Here is a 23839-nt window from a genome sequence, read left to right as displayed (position 1 = left end):
TGTTAATAGTGTTTATAGTGTTAATAGTGTTAATAGTGTTTATAGTGTTTATAGTGTTAATAGTGTTTATAGTGTTTATATTGTTTAATAGTGTGTGTTAAGTGTTTAGTGTTTTAGTGTTTATAGTGTGTTATAGTGTTTATATAGTGTTATAGTGTTTATATAAGTGTAATGTGTTTAATAGTGTTAATAGTGTTTATAGTGTTTAGTGTTTATAGTGTTTATAGTTTATAGTGTTTATAGTGTTTATAGTGTTATAGTGTTTATAATGTTGTGTTAATAGTGTTTATAGTGTTATAGTGTTTAATATTGTGTTTAATAGTGTTTATAGTGTTTATAGTGTTAATAGTGTTTATAGTGTTTATTGTTATAGTGTTATAGTGTTTAATAGTGTTTATAGTGTTTAATAGTGTTTAATAGTGGTTATAGTGTTATAGTGTTTATATTGTTATAGTGTTTATAATGTTGTGTTAATAGTGTTTATAGTGTTATATAGTGTTATAGTGTTTATAGTGTTATTTGTATTGTTATAAGTGTTAAGTGTTAATAGTGTTTATATTGTTATAGTGTTATAGTGTTTATAGTGTTTATAGTGTTTAGTGTTAATAGTTCAGTAGTGCATAATGAGCTCATCGGTGCTGGAGCTGCTCCGGTTGTTCTGCAGAGTTTTCTTGTTGTGTTTGTAGCCTCTTATTTTAGTGTTGCTGACGTTGTTGGGGCTGGATGTGTGGAATGTGTCAGGTTGTGTGTTGTGCTCTGATAGTTATAGTTCCGCCAGTAGTGACCAAAATGTTTCTGGCCTGCATTTAATACATATTTTTATACTTTTGGCCTAAGCAACCCCAACAAAAATGTTACCACCAGCCGCCACTGCAACAGAATGTTATTTTCGGAGAGACAACGAGACAAAGAGACGCTCTCCCTCTTTCTCTGGTTCTAAAAATGTTCCTCTTCCAGAAACGAAAATGTGAGACAAAAGGAGAGGAGGGAACGTTTGGTGTGAAAATCCTACAGAGTCATAAGTCCACGTCCCGAACACACTCACTGACCGTTCACAAGGAGAAAGACACAAAAAGTCACTGAGTGCGTATACATGCACATCAGTGTCCCGGTTATTAGCCATATCCCGGTTCTGTCAGTGTTCGTGTTACTGTGTTTACATGTGCACTGAGAAACCGGGACACTCATATCCCTGTGTACATGATCAAATGGAGTATCCCGGTTTCTTGACATAATCTTACAAATGCGCAGGCGCAAAAATGAACTTAAATCAATTTCATAAACCAGGAAAATACGGAAAAGTAGCTCCTTAGCTTCTTTAGCATAAGAAGCTAAGGAGCTACGAGATCTCCCACAATCCACTGCACACATCAAACCTACAGATTCTTCATTAAAATCTTCTGCATTAATAAACTCAACTTTACAACATATAAACCATAAACACTGTAGAGCTACATCAGCCCGGTTGATCAGATCATTCAGCTGTGATCACATTTGTTTACGTTTTACAGAAACGAAACTTAAAGGTTGTATGGAGGATTTTTTTTTTTGTTTCAGATTGTCAACAATAGTTTAAAATACCATTACAGAGACGCAGCAGCTTTGTAATTATGATGACCAAAAAAAAAAGAATGAAAATCCATCAACTGTGGACGTGTTGAGGCCAGATAAACATCAGCCAATAGAAAACGAGGCTCCCTCTTTATCTATTGGCTGTTAGGGTCGTCAATCAAACTCCCTACGTTTCTAGTGTAACTGACTCGTCGTCGCGCGGGGATTTCGTGGTGTATGGGGCGGTTCTTAGAGGCTTTTTCAAAGTGTAGCTTCGTCGCATTTCGCACAAAGTTTGTCGCGATGGCGGACGAGAATCCACGACCAGTTCGCCCGCCAAAGAAAGTCCATTTTTTGAGGTCGCTGAAAGAAGAAGAGAAGGAGAAAAGGAGCGAAGACAAACTGAGGTGATTCTTGGAGATTCCTTCCAGCGATGGCGCGACCGAAGCAGACGAAGGGTCTAAAAACTGAAGACGCGTCGGTCGGAATTATTTCTAGACAGGAAACTTCAACAGTAATTCTGAACTGGCTGTAAAACAAATGTGATTTCTAAAAGTAAAGAGGCGGGAGGAGATGTTTCTACTGAGGAGCTGTGGAGGAGGAAGGTGGTGTCACACATGCACAACATTTGAAAAATTATTTCTCTTCCCTTAAAAATATCCTCTATACAAACCTTTAAGACCGTTTGGCTAATTAGCATAAACTGTTAGCAGCGATAAAAAACAACTGCTCCTTGCGCCGCTGATGCGATCAGTTTCTTTTGGACTAAATGACACGACTCTGTGGATTATGTGTGTTATTTCTGTGACAGAAGAGGTGCTGATGATGGTGAGTCTGTTCTGTGTGTGTGTTGTACAGGAGATAGTTCATGTTTTAGTTTTTTCAGCGTCACACGAGTGCAGATTGTACGTGTGCAGGTTTAGCGCAGCTCTTTAATTTTACAGTCATTTCACTCGTTTGGTCACTATTATTTATGTTGGTCAATTTATTTATGTCACTACTGTTGTGGTGAAAGGCTGGAAAGTGTCTTTTGGACGCATGCGACTCAACTTATGTGTTGCAGTAACCGGGATACTGCGTTTACATGCCACAAGTATCCCGGTTACTATCGGAATAAACCAGCTACAGTAACACGGTTTCTAATAACCAGGACACTGCCATAACCGTGTTACTGAAACCGGGTTACTGCGTTTACATGCACCATCAAGAAACCGGGATACTCAAAAAACCCGATCATAACCGGGTTATTGATGTGCATGTAAACACACTCACTGCTAAAGAAGCTCAGATGTGCTGTGTCCAGGCAGATTCAGAGAAACCTGAGTGGAAGAAAAACGCGTTACTGAAATATTTACGCAACCTCTTTTGTTTTTTTTTGCAGGGTTTATTTGGGCGGAGATAAAGGAGATGTGGGACGGAGGTTTCACTGAGTACATCCACGACTGGTGGAACCTGATGGACTTTGCCATGAACTCCCTGTACCTGGCGACCATCTCCCTGAAGATCGTGGCCTACGTCAAGGTAAAGACGAGACCTGCAGAGATGAACCGTGTAAACTAAAGCCGCGCCGTGGAACTTTTAAGGTGGAGGGTCTTTCTTCTTCACCTGGAATGTCCCACAGTGGGGCATTAAACATGTCTTCATTGCATTTGTTTGATTAAAAGTGTTTTATAGCTCGAAATTACCTCAAAAACATAAAGCTTTACCACGTGCAGGCTTGCCTCTCCACAGATCTGACCATGAACCTGTCTCTACTGTGATAACCAAGTTTATTTCCATAGTGTGGAGTAATTGAGGCAAAACTGGTCCTGGTTTAGTCCTGGTTTAGTCCTGGTTTAGTCCTGGTTTAGTCTGGTTTCAGTCCTGGTTTAGTCCTGGTTTAGTCCTGGTTCAGTCCGGTTTAGTCCTGGTTTAGTCCTGGTTTAGTCCTGGTTTAGTCCTGGTTAGTTTAGTCCTGGTTTAGTTTAGTCCTGGTTTAGTCCTGGTTTCAGTTCTGGTTTAGTCCTGGTTTAGTCCTGGTTTAGTTCTGGTTCAGTTCTGGTTTAGTCCTGGTTTAGTCCTGGTTTAGTCCTGGTTTAGTCTGGTTTAGTTCTGGTTTTAGTCCTGGTTGTCCTGGTTTAGTCCTGGTTTAGTCCTGGTTTAGTTCTGGTTTAGTCCTGGTTGTATCCTGGTTTAGTTTAGTCTGGTTTAGTCCTGGTTTAGTCCTGGTTTAGTCCTGGTTTAGTCCTGGGTAGTCTGGTTTAGTCCTGGTTGGTCCTGGTTTAGTCCTGGTTTAGTCCTGGTTTAGTCCCAGTTTTAGTCCTGGTTTAGTCCTGGTTCAGTCCCGGTTTAGTCCTGGTTTAGTCCTGGTTTAGTCCTGGTTTTAGTCCTGGTTTAGTCTGGTTTAGTCCTGGTTTAGACCTGGTTCAGTCCTGGTTTTCCTGGTTTAGTCCTGGTTTAGTCCTGGTTTAGTCCTTGTTTAGAGTCCTGTTTAGTCCTGTTTAGTCCTGGTTTAGTCCTGGTTTAGTCCTGGTTTAGTCCCTGGTTTAGTCCCTGTTTAGTCCTGGTTTAGTCCTGGTTTAGTCCCGGTTTAGTCCCGGTTTAGTCCTGGTTTAGTCCTGGTTTAGTCCTGGTTTAGTCCTGGTTTAGTCCTGGTTTAGTCCTGGTTTAGTCTGGTTTAGTCCTGGTTTAGTCCCGGTTTAGTCCCTGGTTTAGTCCTGGTTCAGTCCTGGTTTAGTCCTGGTTTAGTCCTGGTTTAGTCCTGGTTTAGTCCTGGTTTAGTCCAGTCCTGGTTTAGTCCTGGTTTAGTCCTGGTTTAGTCCCGGTTTAGTCTGGTTCAGTCCTGGTTTAGTCCTGGTTTAGTCCTGGTTTAGTCCTGGTTGAATGAATGATACACAGATTGTTATTATTACTTCATGTGTGTTTATTTATTTATTTATTTATTTATTTATTTATTTATTTATTTTTTTCGGTCTTAGTCACAGGCAGAACATGCAGCGTGTAACATTATTTACAGTTTAAAATCACATCTTGAATCATGTTCTCGTGTTTGCGACGCTGCAGAGACGATCAGAACACATTCCGTGGAGACATTCTCAACATTGACATTATTACTGATTGTACGTTAAGCTGCACTGTGGAACTTTTCTGCTGGAGGCTTCAGAGGCTTGTCTCCCATGACGATGTTATTCCTTTGTCTGGAATGTCTCACAGTGTGGCATTAAGGGCGGCAGTAGTTCAGTTGGTGGAGCATTCGCCCACTGATCTGAATGATTCCAGCTCTGTGTGATCAGATCCACTCCACAGTGTGATTCCAGCTCCCACAGATGAATGCTGTCGTTGTGTCCTTGGGCAAGACACTTAACCCACCTTGCCCACAGTGTGTGTGTGCACTGGTGTGTGTGAATGTGTGTGTGTGTGGTGTGAATGTGTGTGTGACTGGGTGAGTGGTTCCTTGTTGTAAAGCTTTGAGCCTTGAAGGTGGAAAAGCGCTATAGAAAAATGTGACCTATTTAACATTTCTGTCTTCACGGAGACCAAACCAGACCAAGTGTGAGGTCAGATCTGTGTGAGGGCGACAGTCACAATGTTTGTTTTTTAAGTATTTTTGATCTGTAAAACCTGCACCTGTAACTGAATAAATGTAAAGTAGAGCTGTTTAAAGTCACACTGTGGAACATTCCAGGCAGAGAAATGACGTATCCATAGAAACAAGCAGGTGATGAACCCCCATCCGAAAAGTTACACAGTGCACCTTTAACAGAAAGTATGCATCAAGCCAATGATGTTCATTATGTCTTCTTATATACTTTAACTTCTTAGGTTCTTTTTAAAGACAATGCAGTACAGTACAGTTCTGAAGATGCTTGCATCTAGCAGCCGAAACATGTCAACAAGGTAAATACACTTTACTGCATTGTCTTTAAAAAGAACCTAAGAAGTTCAAGAAAGTGTGCATGTTTTTCTCTGTGGACGTGTCTAGAGGTTAGCGCATTTCCACACAGAGCAGGGCTCTGAAAAGTTCCACTTTGTCTTGAAAATCTTTAAGCCCTTTGGAGCATTCAGACTCTGAAATGTTATTGAGACTCAACATTACATCTGAAAGTTTGGATTTTAAATTCAGCAAATGAAACACTTCTGTGTCTGGTACATTCTGCTGCTTGCCCATGTGTTCCTTCAAGACTTTCATCATTTCCTCCAGTTTCATTTTCAGAGCCTGGGTGATTTCCGTGAACTCGTTCCACTTAACCTTAGATTTATTTTTGTTCCTGTTACTCATTGTTCTCGTGATTCCAACCCCAACACGTCCCAGTGTAGAAGTGAATCCGGTCAGAGCTCCTAAAGTGATCCCTCCTGAAAAGACGTCTAAAATCATCCCAGCTCCTGTTGCCACCTTCACGATCATTTTGCCCTTGTTCACCTGGTTTTCAAGGCGTTGTGTCTTTGCATTACACAGCTCCAGTTCATCTGTGATTTCCTCAAGTCTTTGTCGATTTGTGTCATAGAACTCGAGGAACTCTGCAAAGTAATTTGGTAGAATCTCCACAGTTGAACCACGACTGGCACATTTGAATGAGCTGCTTTTTTTTCTGCATAAAAGAACATTTTCTTAATCAGACAGGGAATAAATACATGGGAATAACTTTAAAAAAAAAAAAAAAAAAAACTTTAAGAGTGCATGCTACATACAAACGTGGGCAAAATTGTTGGTACCCCTCTGCTAATGAAAGAAAAATCACCAATGGTCACTGAAATAACTTGAAACTAAGAAAAGCTATTGTAAAAAATCCTGTAAAATAACCAACGAAAATCAGACTGTTTTTGAATTGTTGTTTAAAAGAATTATTTAAAAAATAAATAAATAATGAAACTGGCCTGGACCAAAATGATGGTTCCTCTAGAAAAGATTGTAAATATTTGAACAACAGGGACATGTTAAACTTCAGTGTGTCTCTAATCTGCATCACAGGTTCTTCAGACTTGTCCTCAGTCAGTCTGTCTGTTTAAAGGGCGACATGTGTCATTGTGTTTGGAGACATGATGGACACAACGCTGAACATGGAGCAGAGAAAGAGAAGAAGAGAACTGTGTCAGGAGACAAGAAAGAAAATGAGAGACAAGCAGGTTAATGATAAAGGCCATAAGATCATCTCCAAGCAGCGTGATGTTCCTGTGATTACAGTTACACATGTTCTTCAGAAGTTTAAGGTCCACAGGGCTGAAGCCAAACTCCCTGGACGCGACCGCAAGAGGAAAACTGATGACAAACTGAAGAGACGGATCATACGAATGGAACCAAAGAGCCCAGAACAACCTATAAAGAAACGAAATGTGACGTTGAAGGGCAAAGTACATCAGTGTCAGATCCCACCATCCATCAGTGTTTGAGCCAAAGTGGACTTCATGTGAGGACACCACTGCTGAAAGTAAATCATAAAAAAGTGAGACTGGAGTTTATCACAGTGCAGATTGACAAGCCACAAAGCTTCTGGGAGAATGTTTTTTGGACAGATGAGACAAAACTGGAGCTCTTTGGCAAGACACATAAGCTCTATGTTCACAGACGCAAAAATGAAGCACAACCAAGAAAAGACTGTCACACTGTCCCCACTGTGAAGCACGGAGGAGGCTTGGTTTTGTTCTGGGGCTGTTTTGCTGCATCAGGCTCAGGGCGTCTTGAATCTGTGTAAAATACAACAAAATCTCAAAACTATCGAGGTATTTTGGAACGAAATGTGTCGCCTAGTGTCAGAAAGTTTGCTCTCAGTCGTAGGTCGTGGGTCTTCAACAGGATAATGACCCAAAATACACAGATAAAAACACACAAGAATAACTAAGAACAGAACATTGGACTGTTCTGGAGTGTTCTTCTGTTCTGGAGATCTCAATGCTACTGAACATCTGTGAAATGAGCTGAAACATGCGTCTAGAGAAGGCATCCTTCAAACCTGAGACAACAAGAACAGTTTGCTCATGAAAAATGTGTTAAAATACCAGTTGACCAATGCAGAAGTCTATGGCTGCGTTCAGACTGCACCTGAAGTGACGCAAATCTGATTTTTTTGGCCCCTATGTTCCTGTATCTGATCTTTTAATGACAGTCTGAACCACACAGATCTGATTTTTTCAAATGTGACCCAGGACACTTGGATATGTGCTCCTGAAACTGATACATATCTGATCTTTAACATGTGTCAAAGTGCATTCATCCACCTACACGTCATCAACAAGACACAAACGTCACTATTCTGCACTGAAGTAGGTGAAAATTGTTAATGAACTCTGTGTGACTGAAGTGAAGCACATCTCCACTCACCACTCTTGGCTCCGTCTCCACATCCACACGTTCCTTTCAACGGACTGAACCACAAAACACCACGACCAAAAACCTCGTCCTTCTCCTTCTCAATCTCCTCCTTAAAACAAGTCAGTTGTTCATGTTCTGGCTCCGGTACGAGAGGAACTTTAAAATCTCCAGGTGCTCGATGCTGCGTCCATGTTTGGACAACTTCTGTAAACACAGAGACGCTCGCTGCGGTTGACGTCGTCGTGTCTCCAGTGTCACATGTGGGACACTTTTGGGCCGTTTAATGTTCACACTGGAGTCACATACAAGTCACATTTAACTGGAAATGTGAACGACCTCGAAACGACCAACAAAAAAATCGGAATTGAGCGTTAAGCCCTGCAGTCTGGACGTAGACTTATTGTCAGTGACTGAAATCGTTTGTTTGCAGAGTTTGCCTCAAAAGTTTGTGCAACAAAATATAAAGTTAAGGGAACCATCATTTTTGTCCAGGCCAGTTTCATTATTTTGTTTTTTCTAATAATTCTGTTAAACCACAGGTGAAAAGCAATGTTTGATTTTTGTTGGACAATTTTCAGTAAATTGTATTATTTATTTCAGTGGCAAGGGTTGATTTATCTTTCATTGCCAGAGGAATACCAACAATTTTGTCCATGTCTGTACAGTTCCTTTAAGTAACATAAAAAACTCACACAGGCTCGTATGTTCCACCACTCCTGCTTTTGCTCTTCTGCGCTCCCATGTTTGACACAACGTCACCTCGGAGACAAAGGCACATGTCCCACAGTTCACTCTTTCACATCGCCGACATTGTAAATTAAATTAAGTGAAAGTAAAGAAACAAAAATGTAGTTACCTGGTGTTTGAGCAGTGAGAGTGACGAGAGTCTGACCCAAGGGTGTCCAGTGTGCAAAGGCGACCTTCTTACATAAAGTTAATTAACAGCTGAATAGTTTTATAGCTTTATAACCTCTTATAACTTATATAACTTGTCCTAGTTGTTTTTATTTATTTTATCTCTATCAAATTACATTGATGTCAGAATCTGATAAGGACGAAAGCAGTAATGGTTATCTGACCAGAAACTTCAGCATCAGCTATAAAACTGTGTCAAAGATCACGATGGTGGCTTGTTGCGTGCAATCTCCCATAAATGAAACAACACCAATAAAAAACATTAACAGATAAGCTTTTATTCAGCTGTTTTTAACAGTATGAAAGAAGGTCGCCTTTGCGTCGTGGACAGTCTTGGGTCCAACACTGCTGAAGTCCAGCTCAGACTCTTGTCACTCCACTGCTCAAACACCAGGTAACTACATTTTCATTTCTTTATTTTATTTGATTGTATTATTGTTAGACTTTATTTATGTTCATAATGTTATAGATACAGATCTCTTATTTCACCATTTTAGTTTAACGTGTGAAAGACTGAACATGTTATCTACATGTTTGTCTTGGTTGTACGGATGATGCACGTCATCGTCAGACAACTGTGGATCTGAAAACAAACCACTTTATTATAAAAAGTCAGAGTGCGTGTTTCTCAGTCACAGATGTGATGTTTCCATTAGGCAGAGCTGTAACAAAAGATGGGTTCAGAGGAGAGCAAAAGTAGTCCAGCTGAAAAAGACGGGTGTGTATTATGTAATATTTGAACTATACATAAAATAACTAACTAAACTGTGGCACTAACAGTTAGTGCTACAGTTTAGTTAGTTACTTCTTGTATTACATGTGCACTAATGTACTGTATTTTAACTTTGTTTCAATTATGTAGCGGCAACGGAGACACAACCGCCCCTGTCCCTCCTGATTCTTCTGTAACAACAGCACTCGCCCAGTCCATTTCGACGTTCATGAGCTTCTATGAAACAAAAGCAGAAACAATGAAAGAACATATTGAGAAATTGGAGAAATATCAAAAATATATCCTGCAAATAGAGAACAATGCGAACAGAGGAAGACAAGTTGCGAGCGCCACTGGTTATGTTGGCACTGCCGCAGAGTGTGCTCCAGAAGAGGTGACAGGAGACTTTGATGAAAACCTGTCTGAGCTGGGGGTATTTGTAGGATATCTGGCCTCAGCCACTCGCACGTTGGTTGGGTCGTATGAGTGGGTTCAAAGCAGAAGAACCCAAAGTAGAATTCAAACCAGGTTGGAGGAATTAATCAAAATCATTAACAACCTTAATAAGAATGTGCAGAATGTTGAGAAAGACCTGGAGAACCTTTTGGACAAACTAAAGAATGAACCAGACTCAGAGAAAACCATGTTCTTTGATTTCTTTAAAGTGAAATCCAGTGTTCATGATGCAAACACCAGCCTGAACAATGCTCTGAAAATCATTCAGATCTCTGTGCTGGAAGGCTGCGAAAGTTTTAAGGAATGTCACGAGAAACTGGAGCAACTCGTACCCCAGCTGCAGAAGATCTTAGACCATGATAAAAACAGTGATCAGAATAATTAAAACTGCAGAACGCACAGCTCCGTGTTGTATAATCAGTGTTGGGAAGGTGACTTTTTAAATATATTCCCCTACAGATTACAGATTACACACCCCAAAATGTAGTTTGTAACGTAATCCATTGAATTACTTAAAGTGAGTAACGTAATCTGATTACTTTGGATTACTTGATTACTTACTTGAAAGACTAGGATATCGTAACATAAGATGTTTTGTCTGCTAAAAGTCCAGACTTTACTTAACCGTATTAAAAATATTATTGATAGAAGACGAGGAGACACGGTCCACAGCATGACTTAGTCCTGTTTTAGACCAGGTTTAGACTTGGTTTTAGACCTGTTTTAGACCTGTTTTAGACCTGGTTTAGACCTGGTTTAGAATATTAGTTTAGACCTGGTTTAGTTTCTGGCAATGAGTGGAATTACCGGGGGGGAAAAAAAAAAGGGAGATATAACCCAAAATGTTAAAACAGGAAAATACCACCGTGTAATCCATGTATTTCAACAAAGTAACTGTAATCCAATTACCACTCACTGAAACAGTAACTGTAACTGAATACAGTTACTCATCATTTGTACTCTGATTATATAACTCCAGTACTTGTAATCTATTACTCCACAACACTGTGTATAATGTGCTTATACCGTGGCTACAAACTGAAATGTGTAAATGTCCAAAACATCAATTATTTCAGTGTTTTAAATGATGCTGGTCCCTACATTTTACCACAGAGCTCTAAATAAAATCTAAGATGGCGTCGTATAGTTTTCAATGGCCCCCAGTAATAAACCTGAACATCTGTAAAGGTTCGTTCACACCAAAGCGTTGAAAAAACGCCTTGACGTTTCTATTTGGAGCCTTTGCATTTGAGTTCAGACGCCCCCGACGCTCGTGTTTTTGACGTCGTGGACGAACCGGAGAAAAATACTTGATGTGCGTCCGTTGTCCTGGAAACAAGAGCCCGGTCCTGGTCTTTTCCCGAAACAATGTCAGACCAGACTGAGAGACTTTAGAGTTTTTATGACATAAAACATCAGCGGAGGAAATCGACTCGACGACTGGAGCGAGTTTATATTTATACTCCACTAATGACACTGGATCAGTCCTGGTTTAGTCCTGGTTTAGTCCTGGTTTTGTCTCTGACTACTCCCAGTCTAGTCCTTGTTTAGTCCCGGTCTAGTCCTGGTCTAATCCTGGTTTTGTCTCGATCTAGTCCTGGTTTTGTCTTGGTCTACTCCCAGTCTAGTCCTTGTTTAGTCCTGGTGTAGTCCTCGCAATCAGTCCTGGTTTAGTCCCGATATAGTCCCAGTCTAGTCCTGGTTTTGTCTCTGTCTACTCCCGGTCTAGTCCCTTTTTAGTCCTGATCTAGTCCTAGTTTAGTCCTGGTCCGGTCCTGGTGTAGTCCTCGCGATCGGTCCTGGTTTAGTCCCGATATAGTCCCGGTCTAGTCCCGGTCTAGTCCTGGTCTAGTCCTGTTTTAGTCCTGATTCAGCCCTATTTTCATCTTGGTTTAGTCCTGGAACAGAAGACAGAAAATGATGAACTTGTGAGTCTTTCTATTAAAGTGAAATTTGAGATTGAAGATTTATACAAAAAATAAATAAATAAACAAATAAAAATAAATAAATGTTGTTCAATTTCTCAGTAAGAAAACAAACAAAGTTCACAAAACGCTCGGGTCGGATTCGCTTCACCATCTCAAGAAAATAAATAAAAAATTAAATAAAATAAAACATCCTGTAGCCCCTAAACGTGACTCCGTGTTCTTCTTCACGACGCTTTTGGCTTTTGTGTGAAACTCTTTAACAAACTGATCACTTTTGGGGTTTTTTTTTTTTTTTTTTGAGTGATTTTTTCTTGGAGCTGTCAGATCGTCGAGCTCCGTCTGAGGCACATTTATGTTTTTATTAAAAGTGGAGGAGCAGACGGAGCCATGTCCATGTGCGGAGCTGTGAGTCACTGATGCCCTCCCACACGCGCACACACACACACACGCACACACACACACACACGCACACACACACACACACACACACACACACACACACACGCACACACACACACACACACACACACACACACACACACTTCACTGAAACAGCAGCCGGCAGCACAGGACAGGAGACGGGTGAAGGACGGGGGCAAACGCGGCAGACGGGATCGTTAACGCGACGGCTGGCAGGTGCAGTTTACGATCCGAGGGGCCCCTGTCACGGCTGGCAGGTGCGGTCGAGGGTCGGAGGGGCCCCTGTCCTGCGGTCGCTCTGTTAGCCTGCGCGGTCTCCATGGATACAGAAAAAAACAAAAAACAAAAGAAACAGCTCAAACCAGTTTCAGATTGTGTCAAAGTTAAAGGTCGTATGGAGGATTTTTTTTTTAGTTTCAAACTGTCAGTGAAAGATTAAAATACCATCACAGAGACGCAGCAGCTTTGTAATTATGATGACCAAAAAAAAAAAAGAACGAAAATCTATCAACTGTGGACGTGTTGAGGCCAGATAAACATCAGCCAATAGAAAACGAGGCTCCCTCATTTTCTATTGGCTGTTGGGTTGTCAATCAAACTCCCTAGTGTAACTGACTCGTCGGAGCGCGGGGATTACGTGGTTTACGCAGCGGTTCTTAGAGGCTTTTTCGAACTGTCGCTTCCTCGCATTTCGCGCAAAGTTTGTCGCGACGGCGGACGAGAATCCACGACCGGTTCGCCGCAAAAAAGAAAGTCCGTTTTTGAGGTCGCTGAAAGAAGAAGAGAAGAGGAAAAGGAGCGAAGCCAAACTGAGGTGATTCTTGGAGATCTCGTCCAGCGATGGCGCGACCGAAGCAGACGAAGGGTCTAAAAACGGACGCGTCGGTCGCTGAATTACTTCTAGACAGGAAACTTCAACAGTGATTCTGAACGCGCACAAGGACTGTCGCTGTATTTCTCTTCCCTTCAAAAAATCCTCTATACAACCTTTAAATCCTCGGACACGTGTGATTTGTGTGTCATTCGTTCGTTCGTTTTTCAAAATAAAACTAAAAATAAAAAAATGAAAAAACAACCATTTTCTTCATTATTTGTCTCCAAAACCAAAATGAAAAAAAAAAAAAAAACAGATAAGGATTTGTTTTTGTTTTTTTTTCAGTTTTCGATTTTGTGTTTAAATGAAAAATGGAAAAACGGATAAAGGACGTTTCCCGTTTACGTGACTTCAGTGACTGAGATGTCGGACTGAACCAGGACTGATCCAGGTCCAGGACTAGACTGGGACCAGAGTGGGACCTGAGTGGGACCAGACCGGACTTCCAGGTTTGACTCCGAGTCTCAGCTTCGAGCTCCGGCCCTGTTGTGGGCTCTGAGACTCCGGTCTGGTCCCTGGCCTGGTCTGGTCTGGTCCCGGTCTCAGTCCCGGTCTCAGTCCTGGTCCTCTGGTCCCCTCTGGTCCTGGTCTGGTCCTGGCCTGGTCCAGTCTGGTCCCGGCCTGGTCTGGTCTTGGTCTCGGTCCTCAGTCCTGGTCTGGTCTGGTCTCAGTCTGGTCTGGTCTGGTCCCGGTCTGGTCCCGGTCTGGTCCCAGTCTGGTCCCGGGTCCCGGTCTAGTCCCGGTCTAGTCCCGGTCTCAGTCCCGGTCTGGTCTCGGTCTCAGTCCTGGTCCTCGGTCCCGGTCTGGTCTCGGTCTCAGTCCCTGGTCTGGTCCTGGTCTGGTCCTGGTCTGGTCTCTGGTCTCGGTCTGGTCCCGGTCTCAGTCCCAGTCTGGTCCCAGCCTGGTCCTGGTCTGGTCTTGGTCTTGTCCCAGTCTGGTCCCGGTCTGGTCTCAGTCTCGGTCTGGTCCCGGTCTGGTCCCGGTCTGGTCCCGGTCTAGTCCCGGTCTCAGTCTGAGTCTGGTCCCGGTCTCAGTCCTGCTCTGGTCCCGGTCTGGTCTCGGTCTCAGTCCCGCTCTGGTCCTGGTCTGGTCTCTGGTCCTGGCCTGGCCTTGGTCTCAGTCCTGGTCTGGTCCTGGCCTGGTCTTGGTCTCAGTCTGGTCCCGGTCTGGTTCCGGACCTGGATCAGTCCTGGTTCAGTCGGACATCACAGTCACAGAAGTCATTTAAACACAAAATCAAAACCTGAAAAAACGAATCATTATCTGTTTTTTCATTTTGGTTTTGGAGACAAATAATGAAGAAAACTGTTGTTTTTTCATTTTCTTATTTTTGGTTTTATAATGAAACAAATGATCGAATGACACATGATCACGTACGATTCTAAAACGTGCTGACGTCATAGCAGAAGGATCCTGCTTCACCACCACATGTCCAAAAGATAAATTCACAAAAGTTTAACCTGAACATTTTTATTTCAGTGTTTTAAAAAAGTCATATTTCCTCGTCCAGAGTTTTTCTCCGTCTGCTCCAAACCCCCAGAGTCTCACTGCCGGAGAACTGACCTGGACCTGTTCAGAACTCAGAGTGTGCAGCAGGTTTTTAGTTTGAGTTTTTTTGTTTGTCCGAGTCTGGTCCTCGAATCCGAACCGAACCCGTCACAATTAAAATCAGACCATTTTAACAACACGGAGGATGTTTGTGTGGAAAGTCCGACTTTATCAATCACCAAGACTAAACCAGGACTTAAAACAAGGACTAAACCAGGACTTAAAACAAGGACTAAACCAGGACTTAAAACAAGGACTAAACCAAGACTAAACCAGACTTAAAACAAGGACTTAAACCAACTAAAACAAGGACTAAACCAAGGACTAAACAGGACTTAAAAAAGGACAAGGACTAAACCAGGACTTAAAGGACTAAACCAGGACTAAAAGACTTAAAAGACTTAAAACAGGACTAAAACCAGGACTTAAACCAGACTTAAAACCAAGACTAAAAAAAAAAAAAAACAGGACTTAAACCAGGACTAAACCAAGGACTAAACCAGGACTTAAAACAAGGACTAAACCAGGACTTAAAACAAGGACTAAACCAAGACTAAACCAGGACTTAAAACAAGGACTAAACCAGGACTTAAACCAAGGACTAAAACCAGGACTTAAACAGGACTAAACCAGGACTTAAAACAAGGACTAACCAGACTAAACCAGGACTTTAAACCAAGGACTAAACAGACAAAGACGCACAAGGACTGTTTTTAACCCACGTAAAACCACTTTATCAAACTTAACCCGCAGACTTAAAACCACACGCAGATTAAAGAAAAACTGAAGCTCCGTCAGAATAAACTGAAACGAGACGACTTCAAGAATTAAAACCAAAATGAAATTGAAACGGACTTTTTTAAACCAGGACTTGAACCAACCACAGGACTGAAAAACAAGGACTAAACCAGGACTTAAAACAAGGACTAAACCAGGACTTAAAACAAGGACTAAACCAGGACTTAAAACAAGGACTAAACCAAGACTAGGACTTACAAGACTAAAACAAAGGACCTAAACCAAGACTAAACCAAGGACTAAGACTTACCAGGACTAAAAGGACTAACCAGGACTTAAACTAAACCAGGACTAAAACCAGGACTTAAAAAACCAAGACTAAACCAGGACTTAAAACAGGGACTAAAACCAAGACTAAACCACCAGGACTTTAAAACTGAACCAGGAACCAGGACTAAACTGAACCAGGACTGACACCAGGACCTAAAACCAGGACTGAACAGGACTAAACCAGGTTAACCAACTAAACCAGAACTGAACCAGGACTGTGGGGGCAGGTCCGGAGGTGTGCCCGTTGAGCGACCGTTACGCAGCCGCTGCCCGATCGCACTTTGTGGACACTGTCCTCTGCGGGCTCTGGGTTCTCTCTCTCTCAAATCCAAGATTAGTCCTGGTTTAGACCTGGTTTAGACCTGACTTAGTCCTGGCCGACCTGTGTGTCATCACTACCTGCTCGTAAAATTCCAGAACATTAAAACCCGACTGTTTCACCAACTGTTTGCCCGCAGGTACCGACCCGGTGCAGGACTTTGGCCCAGTCGTCAGGGTGGAATAATATTTTCCATTTTTATTTTTTATCACAAAAACAAACTCTTAAATCAAGAGAAACAGGCCCATTGTCTCTTCATAATCAACTAAACTGTTTTTAATTTGACATTTCAGATGAGTTATTGTGCTGATGTGTCCGAGTCCGACCCGAGACCAAACAGAAGTTCTAAATATTTGTCCGAGTCTGACCGAGTGTGTCAGGTCCCGTTTGGTCTCCTGTCGGGTCCCGTCAGACTTCGTTCGGGTTTCCATGCTCTATTAGAAAAGATCTGGTCTCGGTCTCAGTCCTGCTCTGGTCCTGTTCTGGTCTCGGTCTCAGTCTCAGTCTGGTCTCGGTCTCAGTCCCGCTCTGGTCCTGGTCTGGTCACGGTCTGGTTCTGGTCTCTGGTCGTCTGGTCTCAGTCTGGTCTGGGTCTGGTCCTGGTCGGTCTGGTCTCTGGTCTGGTCTCAGTCTCTGTCTCAGTCCTCTCTGGCTGGTCTCTCGGTCTCCCTCCTGGCCTGGTCTCACGGTCTGGTCTGGTCTCCCTGGTCTCCAGGTCTGGTCTCGGTCTCAGTCCTGGTCTGGTCTGGTCCTGGTCTGGTCTCGGTCTCAGTCTGGTCCTGGTCCCTGGTCTTTTTAACTTTGCTTGTTTTGTTCTCTTTTTTTTATCTCCCTCTTTCCACCCCTCCTTCCCTTTTTCCTTCCCTCCTTCCCTTTACTCCTTCCCTTTGTTCCTCCTCCTCAGTATAACTCGTCTCGTCCTCGTGAGGAGTGGGAGATGTGGCACCCGACCCTGATCGCTGAGGCGCTCTTCGCCATCGCCAACATCTTCAGTTCTCTGCGTCTCATCTCTCTGTTCACGGCCAATTCACACCTGGGGCCTCTGCAGATTTCACTGGGCAGGATGGTGCTGGACATCCTCAAGTTCCTCTTCATCTACTGCCTGGTAACGCAACAACACAACGACACACAAACACAACAACACACAACAACACACAACACACACAAAACACACAAAGACACACAACAACACACAACAACACACAACAACACACCAACAAACACAACAACAACAACACAACAACACACACAACACACACAACAACACAACAACACAACAAACACACAACCACACACAACAAATACAACAACACAACACAACACACAACACAAACAACAACAACAAACAACCACAACACCACAACACACACAACACACAACAACACACAACAACACACACACAACCACACACAACAACACACAACAACAACACACCCAACAACGACAGACAACAACAAACAAAAACACACAACAACACACAACAACAACACAACAACACACACACAACATATACACAACACAACACACCAACACCACAACACACACAACAACACACACAACACACACAACACACACAACACACAACAACACACAACACACACACACAACAAGACAACACAAAACACACACAACAACACACACACAACACACAACAACACACACACAACACACAACAAAGACACACAACAACACAACAACGCAACACACCACACCACAACAACAACGACAACAACCACCACACACAACACACACACACACAGACACACAACACACACACACACACACACACAACACACACACAACAACACACAACACAACACTAACAACACACACAACAACACACACACAACGACAACAACGACACACACAACAACACACAACAACACCACAACAAAACACACACAAACACACAACAACACACACAAAACACACAACACACACAACAAAGACCACACACACAAACAACAACAACGACACAACAACACGACACATACACCACACACAACAACAACAACACAACAACAACACAACAACCACCAACAACACACAACAACACACACCACACACAACAACACAACAACACACACAACACACGACCACACAACGACAACACACACCACAACACACACAACAACACACAACGACACACACACACACAACACAACCACAACAACACAAACAACAACAACACACACAGACACACAACACAACAACAACACACAACACACCAACAACAACAACACAACACACACACACACAACAAACACACACAAACACACACAACAACACAACAACACACACAACAACACACAACCACCACAAACCACAACACAACAACAACACACACACACAACACACAACAACACACAACACACAACAACCACACAACACACAACACACACACAATAACACACAACAACAACAACAACAAACGACACACACACACAACACACAACAACACGACACACACTCAACAACACCACACACACTCAACAACACAACAACACAACACACAACAACACACACAACACACACAACAACAACACACACAACACACAACAACACACAACAACACACACACAACAACACACAACACACACAACACACACAACAACACACACAAACACAACACACACACAAACAACAACACACACAACACACACACAACAACACACACAACAACACAAACACACAAAACAACACACACAACAACACACACACACACACACACAACAACACAAACACACAGAACAACAACGACACACACACAACAACACAACAACAAACACACAACACACACAACAACCACACAACAAGACACAACGACACACACAACAACAACAACACACAACGACACACAACAACCACACAACACAAGACACACAAACACACAACAACACACAACAACATTCAACGACACACAATGACAAGGCACAACCACACTCAGTGACACACAACTAAACCAACTCCAAAGAACCAACTATGGTCAACTTTGTCGTAGAGCTACAAAATTCAGTCCACACATTCGTCATGTGAAGACAAACAAAAAATATTATTATGACCACGCCCCCTGACAAACCAGAAGGCGGCCATCTTGGATTAAAATTTTCAAAAATGCTGAATCAGCATTTTCGTTGACGTTGCAGTTTAAGGCACTCCTCTGAAGACGCTTCACCCACAGGCCTGAAAATCACCGTACATCATCTAGAGAAGTGGAACATCTAAAGTTATCCAAATTATTTTGATAACTGTCACGGTTTACGTGCAGCAAAGCTGCAAATTTCATTCAGATTTTTTCCAATGTCAAAATTTGATCCGATTCATACAAAGTCCAGTTGGCCTCAAATTTGAATCACTTGTAAAACTTTCTTGCTGAAATCTAATAATTGTAACACAAACATATTTTGGTGTAATAGCGCCACCTACTTATTAGTTTAATTGAAGGCACCATGTTTCTTCAGGTCTCCCCGATCAATAAAGTCCGGGGGCCAAAGTCTTTTTTTACACGGCGTTGTCATGGCGATGTCCCAAAGCGCCCATGTTTATTTATGTTTAACACATCAGCGTCTCTGAGGTGTGTGACTTTGTTTAGTGACAAGTTCAGCCCAAAGCCACAATCACACAGAGACGAGTGAGCGTCAGCGCCACCCGGGGGACGGTCAGGTCGGCCCAGTGCCAAGGGAAGGCCGCTCGATGCCGCTTGCAGCTTTAATTGTGTATTTGATTTGCTCAAAGTTGAAAAGTTTACTCAGATTAAAAGTAAGTCTGAGCCACTTCCACAGGACTTAAACCGTAAAGAAAAGTACTTTTTTACTTTTCAGTCCAGATGTAAAACTTTGCTCTCACATGTACTCAAGTAAAAGTCAAAAGTATTTATGAATACTTAAATGCACTTAGTACGGAAGCCGAGAGGGTCACAGCAAACGCAAACGCCGCAACACACCAAAAAACACAACACACCAAAAAAGCCACAACACAACAAAAAAGCCACAACAAATAAAAAATAAAAAACACAACACACCAAAAAAGCCACAACATAACAAAAAGCCACAACACAACAAAAAAGCCACAACAAATAAAAATAAAAAACACAACACACCAAAAAAGCCACAACATAACACAAAAACACCACAAAAACACAAACAAAAAAGCAAACAAACACAAAAAAGCCACAACACAACAAAAAAGCCACAACAAAAAAAAAACACAACACACAACACACACACCAAAAAGCCACAACACACAAAAAGCCACAACACACCAAAAAAGCCACAACGGAAATGACCGTGGGACTATATTTTAATGTAATCGCCGCAAAAAATACAAACGCCACAACACAAACACAAATGCCACAACACATTCAAAAGCCACAACAGAAGTGACCGCGGAACTCTATTTTCCGACGGACCGATCGAGCGGCAAGTGAAGAAGAAGAAGAACTGCAACGTGAAACGAATAATGATAAAACAATAAATTACTTTTACTTACGTTTCCAACTTCTCCGTCCCTTTACTTTTCACGTTGTAGTTCTTCTTCTTCACTTGCCGCTTGATCGGTCCGTCGGAAAATAGAGTTTCGCGGTCACTTCCGTTGTGGCTTTTTTTGGTATGTTGTGGCTTTTTAATGTGTTGTGGCTTTTTAATGTGTTGTGGCTTTTTCGTTTGTGTTGCGGCGTTTGCATTAAAATAGAGTTTGCGGTCACTTCCGTTGTGACTTTTTTTGGTATGTTGTGGCTTTTTAATGTGTTGTGGCTTTTTAATGTGTTGTGGCTTTTTAATGTGTTGTGGCTTTTTCGTTTGTGTTGCGGCGTTTGCATTAAAATAGAGTCCCGCGGTCATTTCTGTTGTGGCTTTTTTTGGTTTGTTGTGGCTTTTTTTTTGTTGGGCTTTGTTTGTGGCTTTTTTTGTTTGTTGTGGCTTTTTTTGGTTTGTTGTGGCTTTTTTTGGTTTGTTGTGGCTTTTTGTTGTGTTGTCGCATTTGTTTTTGCTGCGGCGTTTGCGTTTGTTGTGACCCCTCTGCATCCGTAACTTAGGTAAAGTACAGATAATTAAAACTTAACTCTTGTCGTTTTCCTTTGGTCGTCGTGTGCTGTGTTCAGGTTCTGTTGGCTTTCGCGAACGGACTCAATCAGTTGTATTTTTACTACGAGACGACGGCGGCAGAAGAACCGAACAACTGCAAAGGAATCCGCTGTGAGAGACAAAACAACGCCTTCTCCACGTGAGTCACTCTGCAGCACAGGGGCTCGCCTCTCCACAGATCTGACATGCAGGAGAGGTTTTAACCTTCTTTTATTGCCGTCATGGTCCGCGACCCTCGGGCTGGAGAGCGGGACCGGACTGTGGGTCGTTTGGTACCGGGCCACGAAAGCACAAACTAAAACCAGGTCTAAACCAGAACTAAAACCAGGTCTAAACCAGGTCTAAACCAGGTCTGAACCAGGTCTAAACCAGGTCTGAAACCAGGTCTGAACCAGGACCAAAACAGGTCTAAACAAAGACTAATCCAGGACTAAAACAGGTCTAAAATAGGTCTCTAAAACAGGACTAAAACAGGACTAAACAAAGTCTAAATCAGGTCTAAACCAGGTCTGAACCAGGTCTAAACCAGGTCTTTAAACAGGTCTAAAACAGGAACTAAAACAGGTCTAAAACAGGACTAAACCAGAATTGAACCAGGTCTTAAACAGGTGTAAACCGTTCTCAGTTCTGGTCAGTCACGGTTTGGTCTTGGTCTCAGTCCTGATCCTGGTCTTGGTCTCAGTCCTGATCCTGGTCTGTCTCAGTCCTGATCCTGGTCTGGTCTCAGTCCTGATCCTGGTCTCAGTCCTGATCCTGGTCTTGGTCTCAGTCCTGATCCTGGTCTTGGTCTCAGTCCTGATCCTGGTCTCAGTCCTGATCTGGTCTCAGTCCTGATCCTGGTCTTGGTCTCAGTCCTGATCCTGGTCCGGTCTCAGTCTGAGTCCTGTCCTGGTCTGGTCTGATCCTGTCTCAGTCCTGGTCCGGTCTCAGTCTGATCCTGGTCTGTCTCAGTCCTGATCCTGGTCTCGTCCTGGGTCTCAGTCCTGATCCTGGTCCTGGTCTCAGTCCTGATCCTGGTCTCGGTCTCAGTCCTGATCCTGGTCTTGGTCTCAGTCCTGATCCTGGTCCTGGTCTCAGTCCTGATCCCTTGTCTCAGTCCTGTCTCATCCTTGGTCTCAGTCTTGGTCTGATCCTGGTCATCCTGTCCTGGTCTCAGTCCTGATCCTGGTTTCGGTCTCAGTCCTGTCCTGATCCTGGTCCTCCTGGTCTCAGTCCTGATCCTGGTCCTGGGTCCTGTCCTTGGTCTCAGTCTGATCCCTGGGTCCTGATCCTGGTCCTTGTCTCAGTCCTGATCCTGGTCCCTGGTCTCAAGTCCTGATCCTGGTCCTGGTCTCTGGTCTCAGTCCTGATCCTGGTCCTTGTCTCAGTCCTGATCCTGGTCTCAGTCCTGATCCTGGTCTCCTGGTCTCAGTCCTGATCCTGGTCTCGGTCTCAGTCCTGATCCTGGTCTCAGTTCCTGATCCTGGTCCTTGGTCTCAGTCCTGGTCTCAGTCTGATCCCTGGTCTCAGTCCTGATCCTGGTCTCAGTGATCCTGGTCCTGGTCCTGATCCTTGGTCTCAGTCCTGATCCTGGTCCTGGTCTCAGTCCTGATCCTGGTCTTGGTCTCAGTCTCTCAGTCCTGATCCTGGATCCTGATCTCGGTCTCAGTCCTGATCCCTGGTCTCGGTCTCAGTCCTGGTTGGTCTCAGTCCTGATCCGGTCCTTGGGTCTCAGTTCTGACAGTCCTGTCCTGTCCGGTCCTCAGTCCTGATCCGGTCCGGTCTCAGTCCTTCCCTCTGGTCAGTCCTGAGTCTCATGGGTCTGGTCTCCAGTCCTGATCCCTGGTCTCGGTCTCAGTCCTGATCCTGGTCCCGGTCCTCAGTCCTGATCCTGTCCCTGGTCTCAGTCCTGATCCTGGTCTGTCCTCAGTCCTGAGTCCCTGGTCTTGGTCTCAGTCCTGAGTCCTGTCCTGCCTGGTCTCAGTCCTGATCCTTGGTCTCAGTCCTGTCCTGGTCTCGTCCTGGTCCTGAATCCGTCTCAGTCCTGATCCTGTCTGGTCTCAGTCCTGATCCTGGTCTTGGTCTCAGTCCTGATCCTTGGTTCAGTCCCCTGATCCGTCTCAGTCCTGATGGTCTGTCCTGGTCCTGGTCTCGGTCCAGGTCCGGTCTGTCTGAGTCAGTCCTGATCCTGGTCCTGTCTCAGTCCTGATCCTGGTCCTGGTCTCAGTCCTGATCCTGGTCCTGGTCTCAGTCCTGATCCTGGTCTTGGTCTCAGTCCTGATCCTGGTCCTGGTCTCAGTCCTGATCCTGGTCTTGGTCTCAGTCCTGATCCTGGGGTCTCAGTCCTGATCCTGGTCTGGTCTCAGTCCTGATCTCTCAGTCCTGATCCTGGTCTCTGGTCTCAGTCCTGATCCTGGTCTTGGTCTCAGTCCTGATCCTGGTCCTTGGTCTCAGTCCTGATCCTGGTCTGGTCTCAGTCCTGATCCTGGTCTTGGTCTCGAGGAGGAAGAGACATTAAAATAAACCACAAAATAAATCAGTCGGACTCGTCAAAAAGATCGATACGTTTGTAATTACGAACGATTCTGGAAGAAGGAGACGGAGGAAAACTGCTCGATCACACGTCCAGGGTTTGTCCAGCGTTTAGTTTATGATCTCGATAAAACGAGTTGAATCGGTCAAATTGAAAAAAAACAACAAAA

The 23839-nt window shown here is 43.4% G+C and overlaps 1 protein-coding gene across 1 annotated transcript in view; it reads left to right on the top strand.

Moving 5' to 3' along the window:
• Positions 1-2937: 2937 nt before the first annotated feature.
• The window catches only part of LOC110173258 (short transient receptor potential channel 5-like), a 48154-nt gene continuing 27252 nt past the window's right edge, over positions 2938-23839 (top strand). Inside the window, 3 exon segments of the mRNA XM_055156263.1 lie at positions 2938-3072; positions 16982-17182; positions 21176-21297. Coding sequence (XP_055012238.1) covers positions 2959-3072; positions 16982-17182; positions 21176-21297 — 437 coding nt within the window. The 5' untranslated portion in view covers positions 2938-2958.

This window comes from Boleophthalmus pectinirostris, unplaced genomic scaffold, assembly GCF_026225935.1.
Source record: "Boleophthalmus pectinirostris isolate CB_2022bp ecotype Guang Dong unplaced genomic scaffold, ASM2622593v1 HiC_scaffold_20, whole genome shotgun sequence".
NCBI lineage: Eukaryota > Metazoa > Chordata > Actinopteri > Gobiiformes > Gobiidae > Boleophthalmus > Boleophthalmus pectinirostris.
This window is presented reverse-complemented; position numbering and strand designations above follow the sequence as displayed.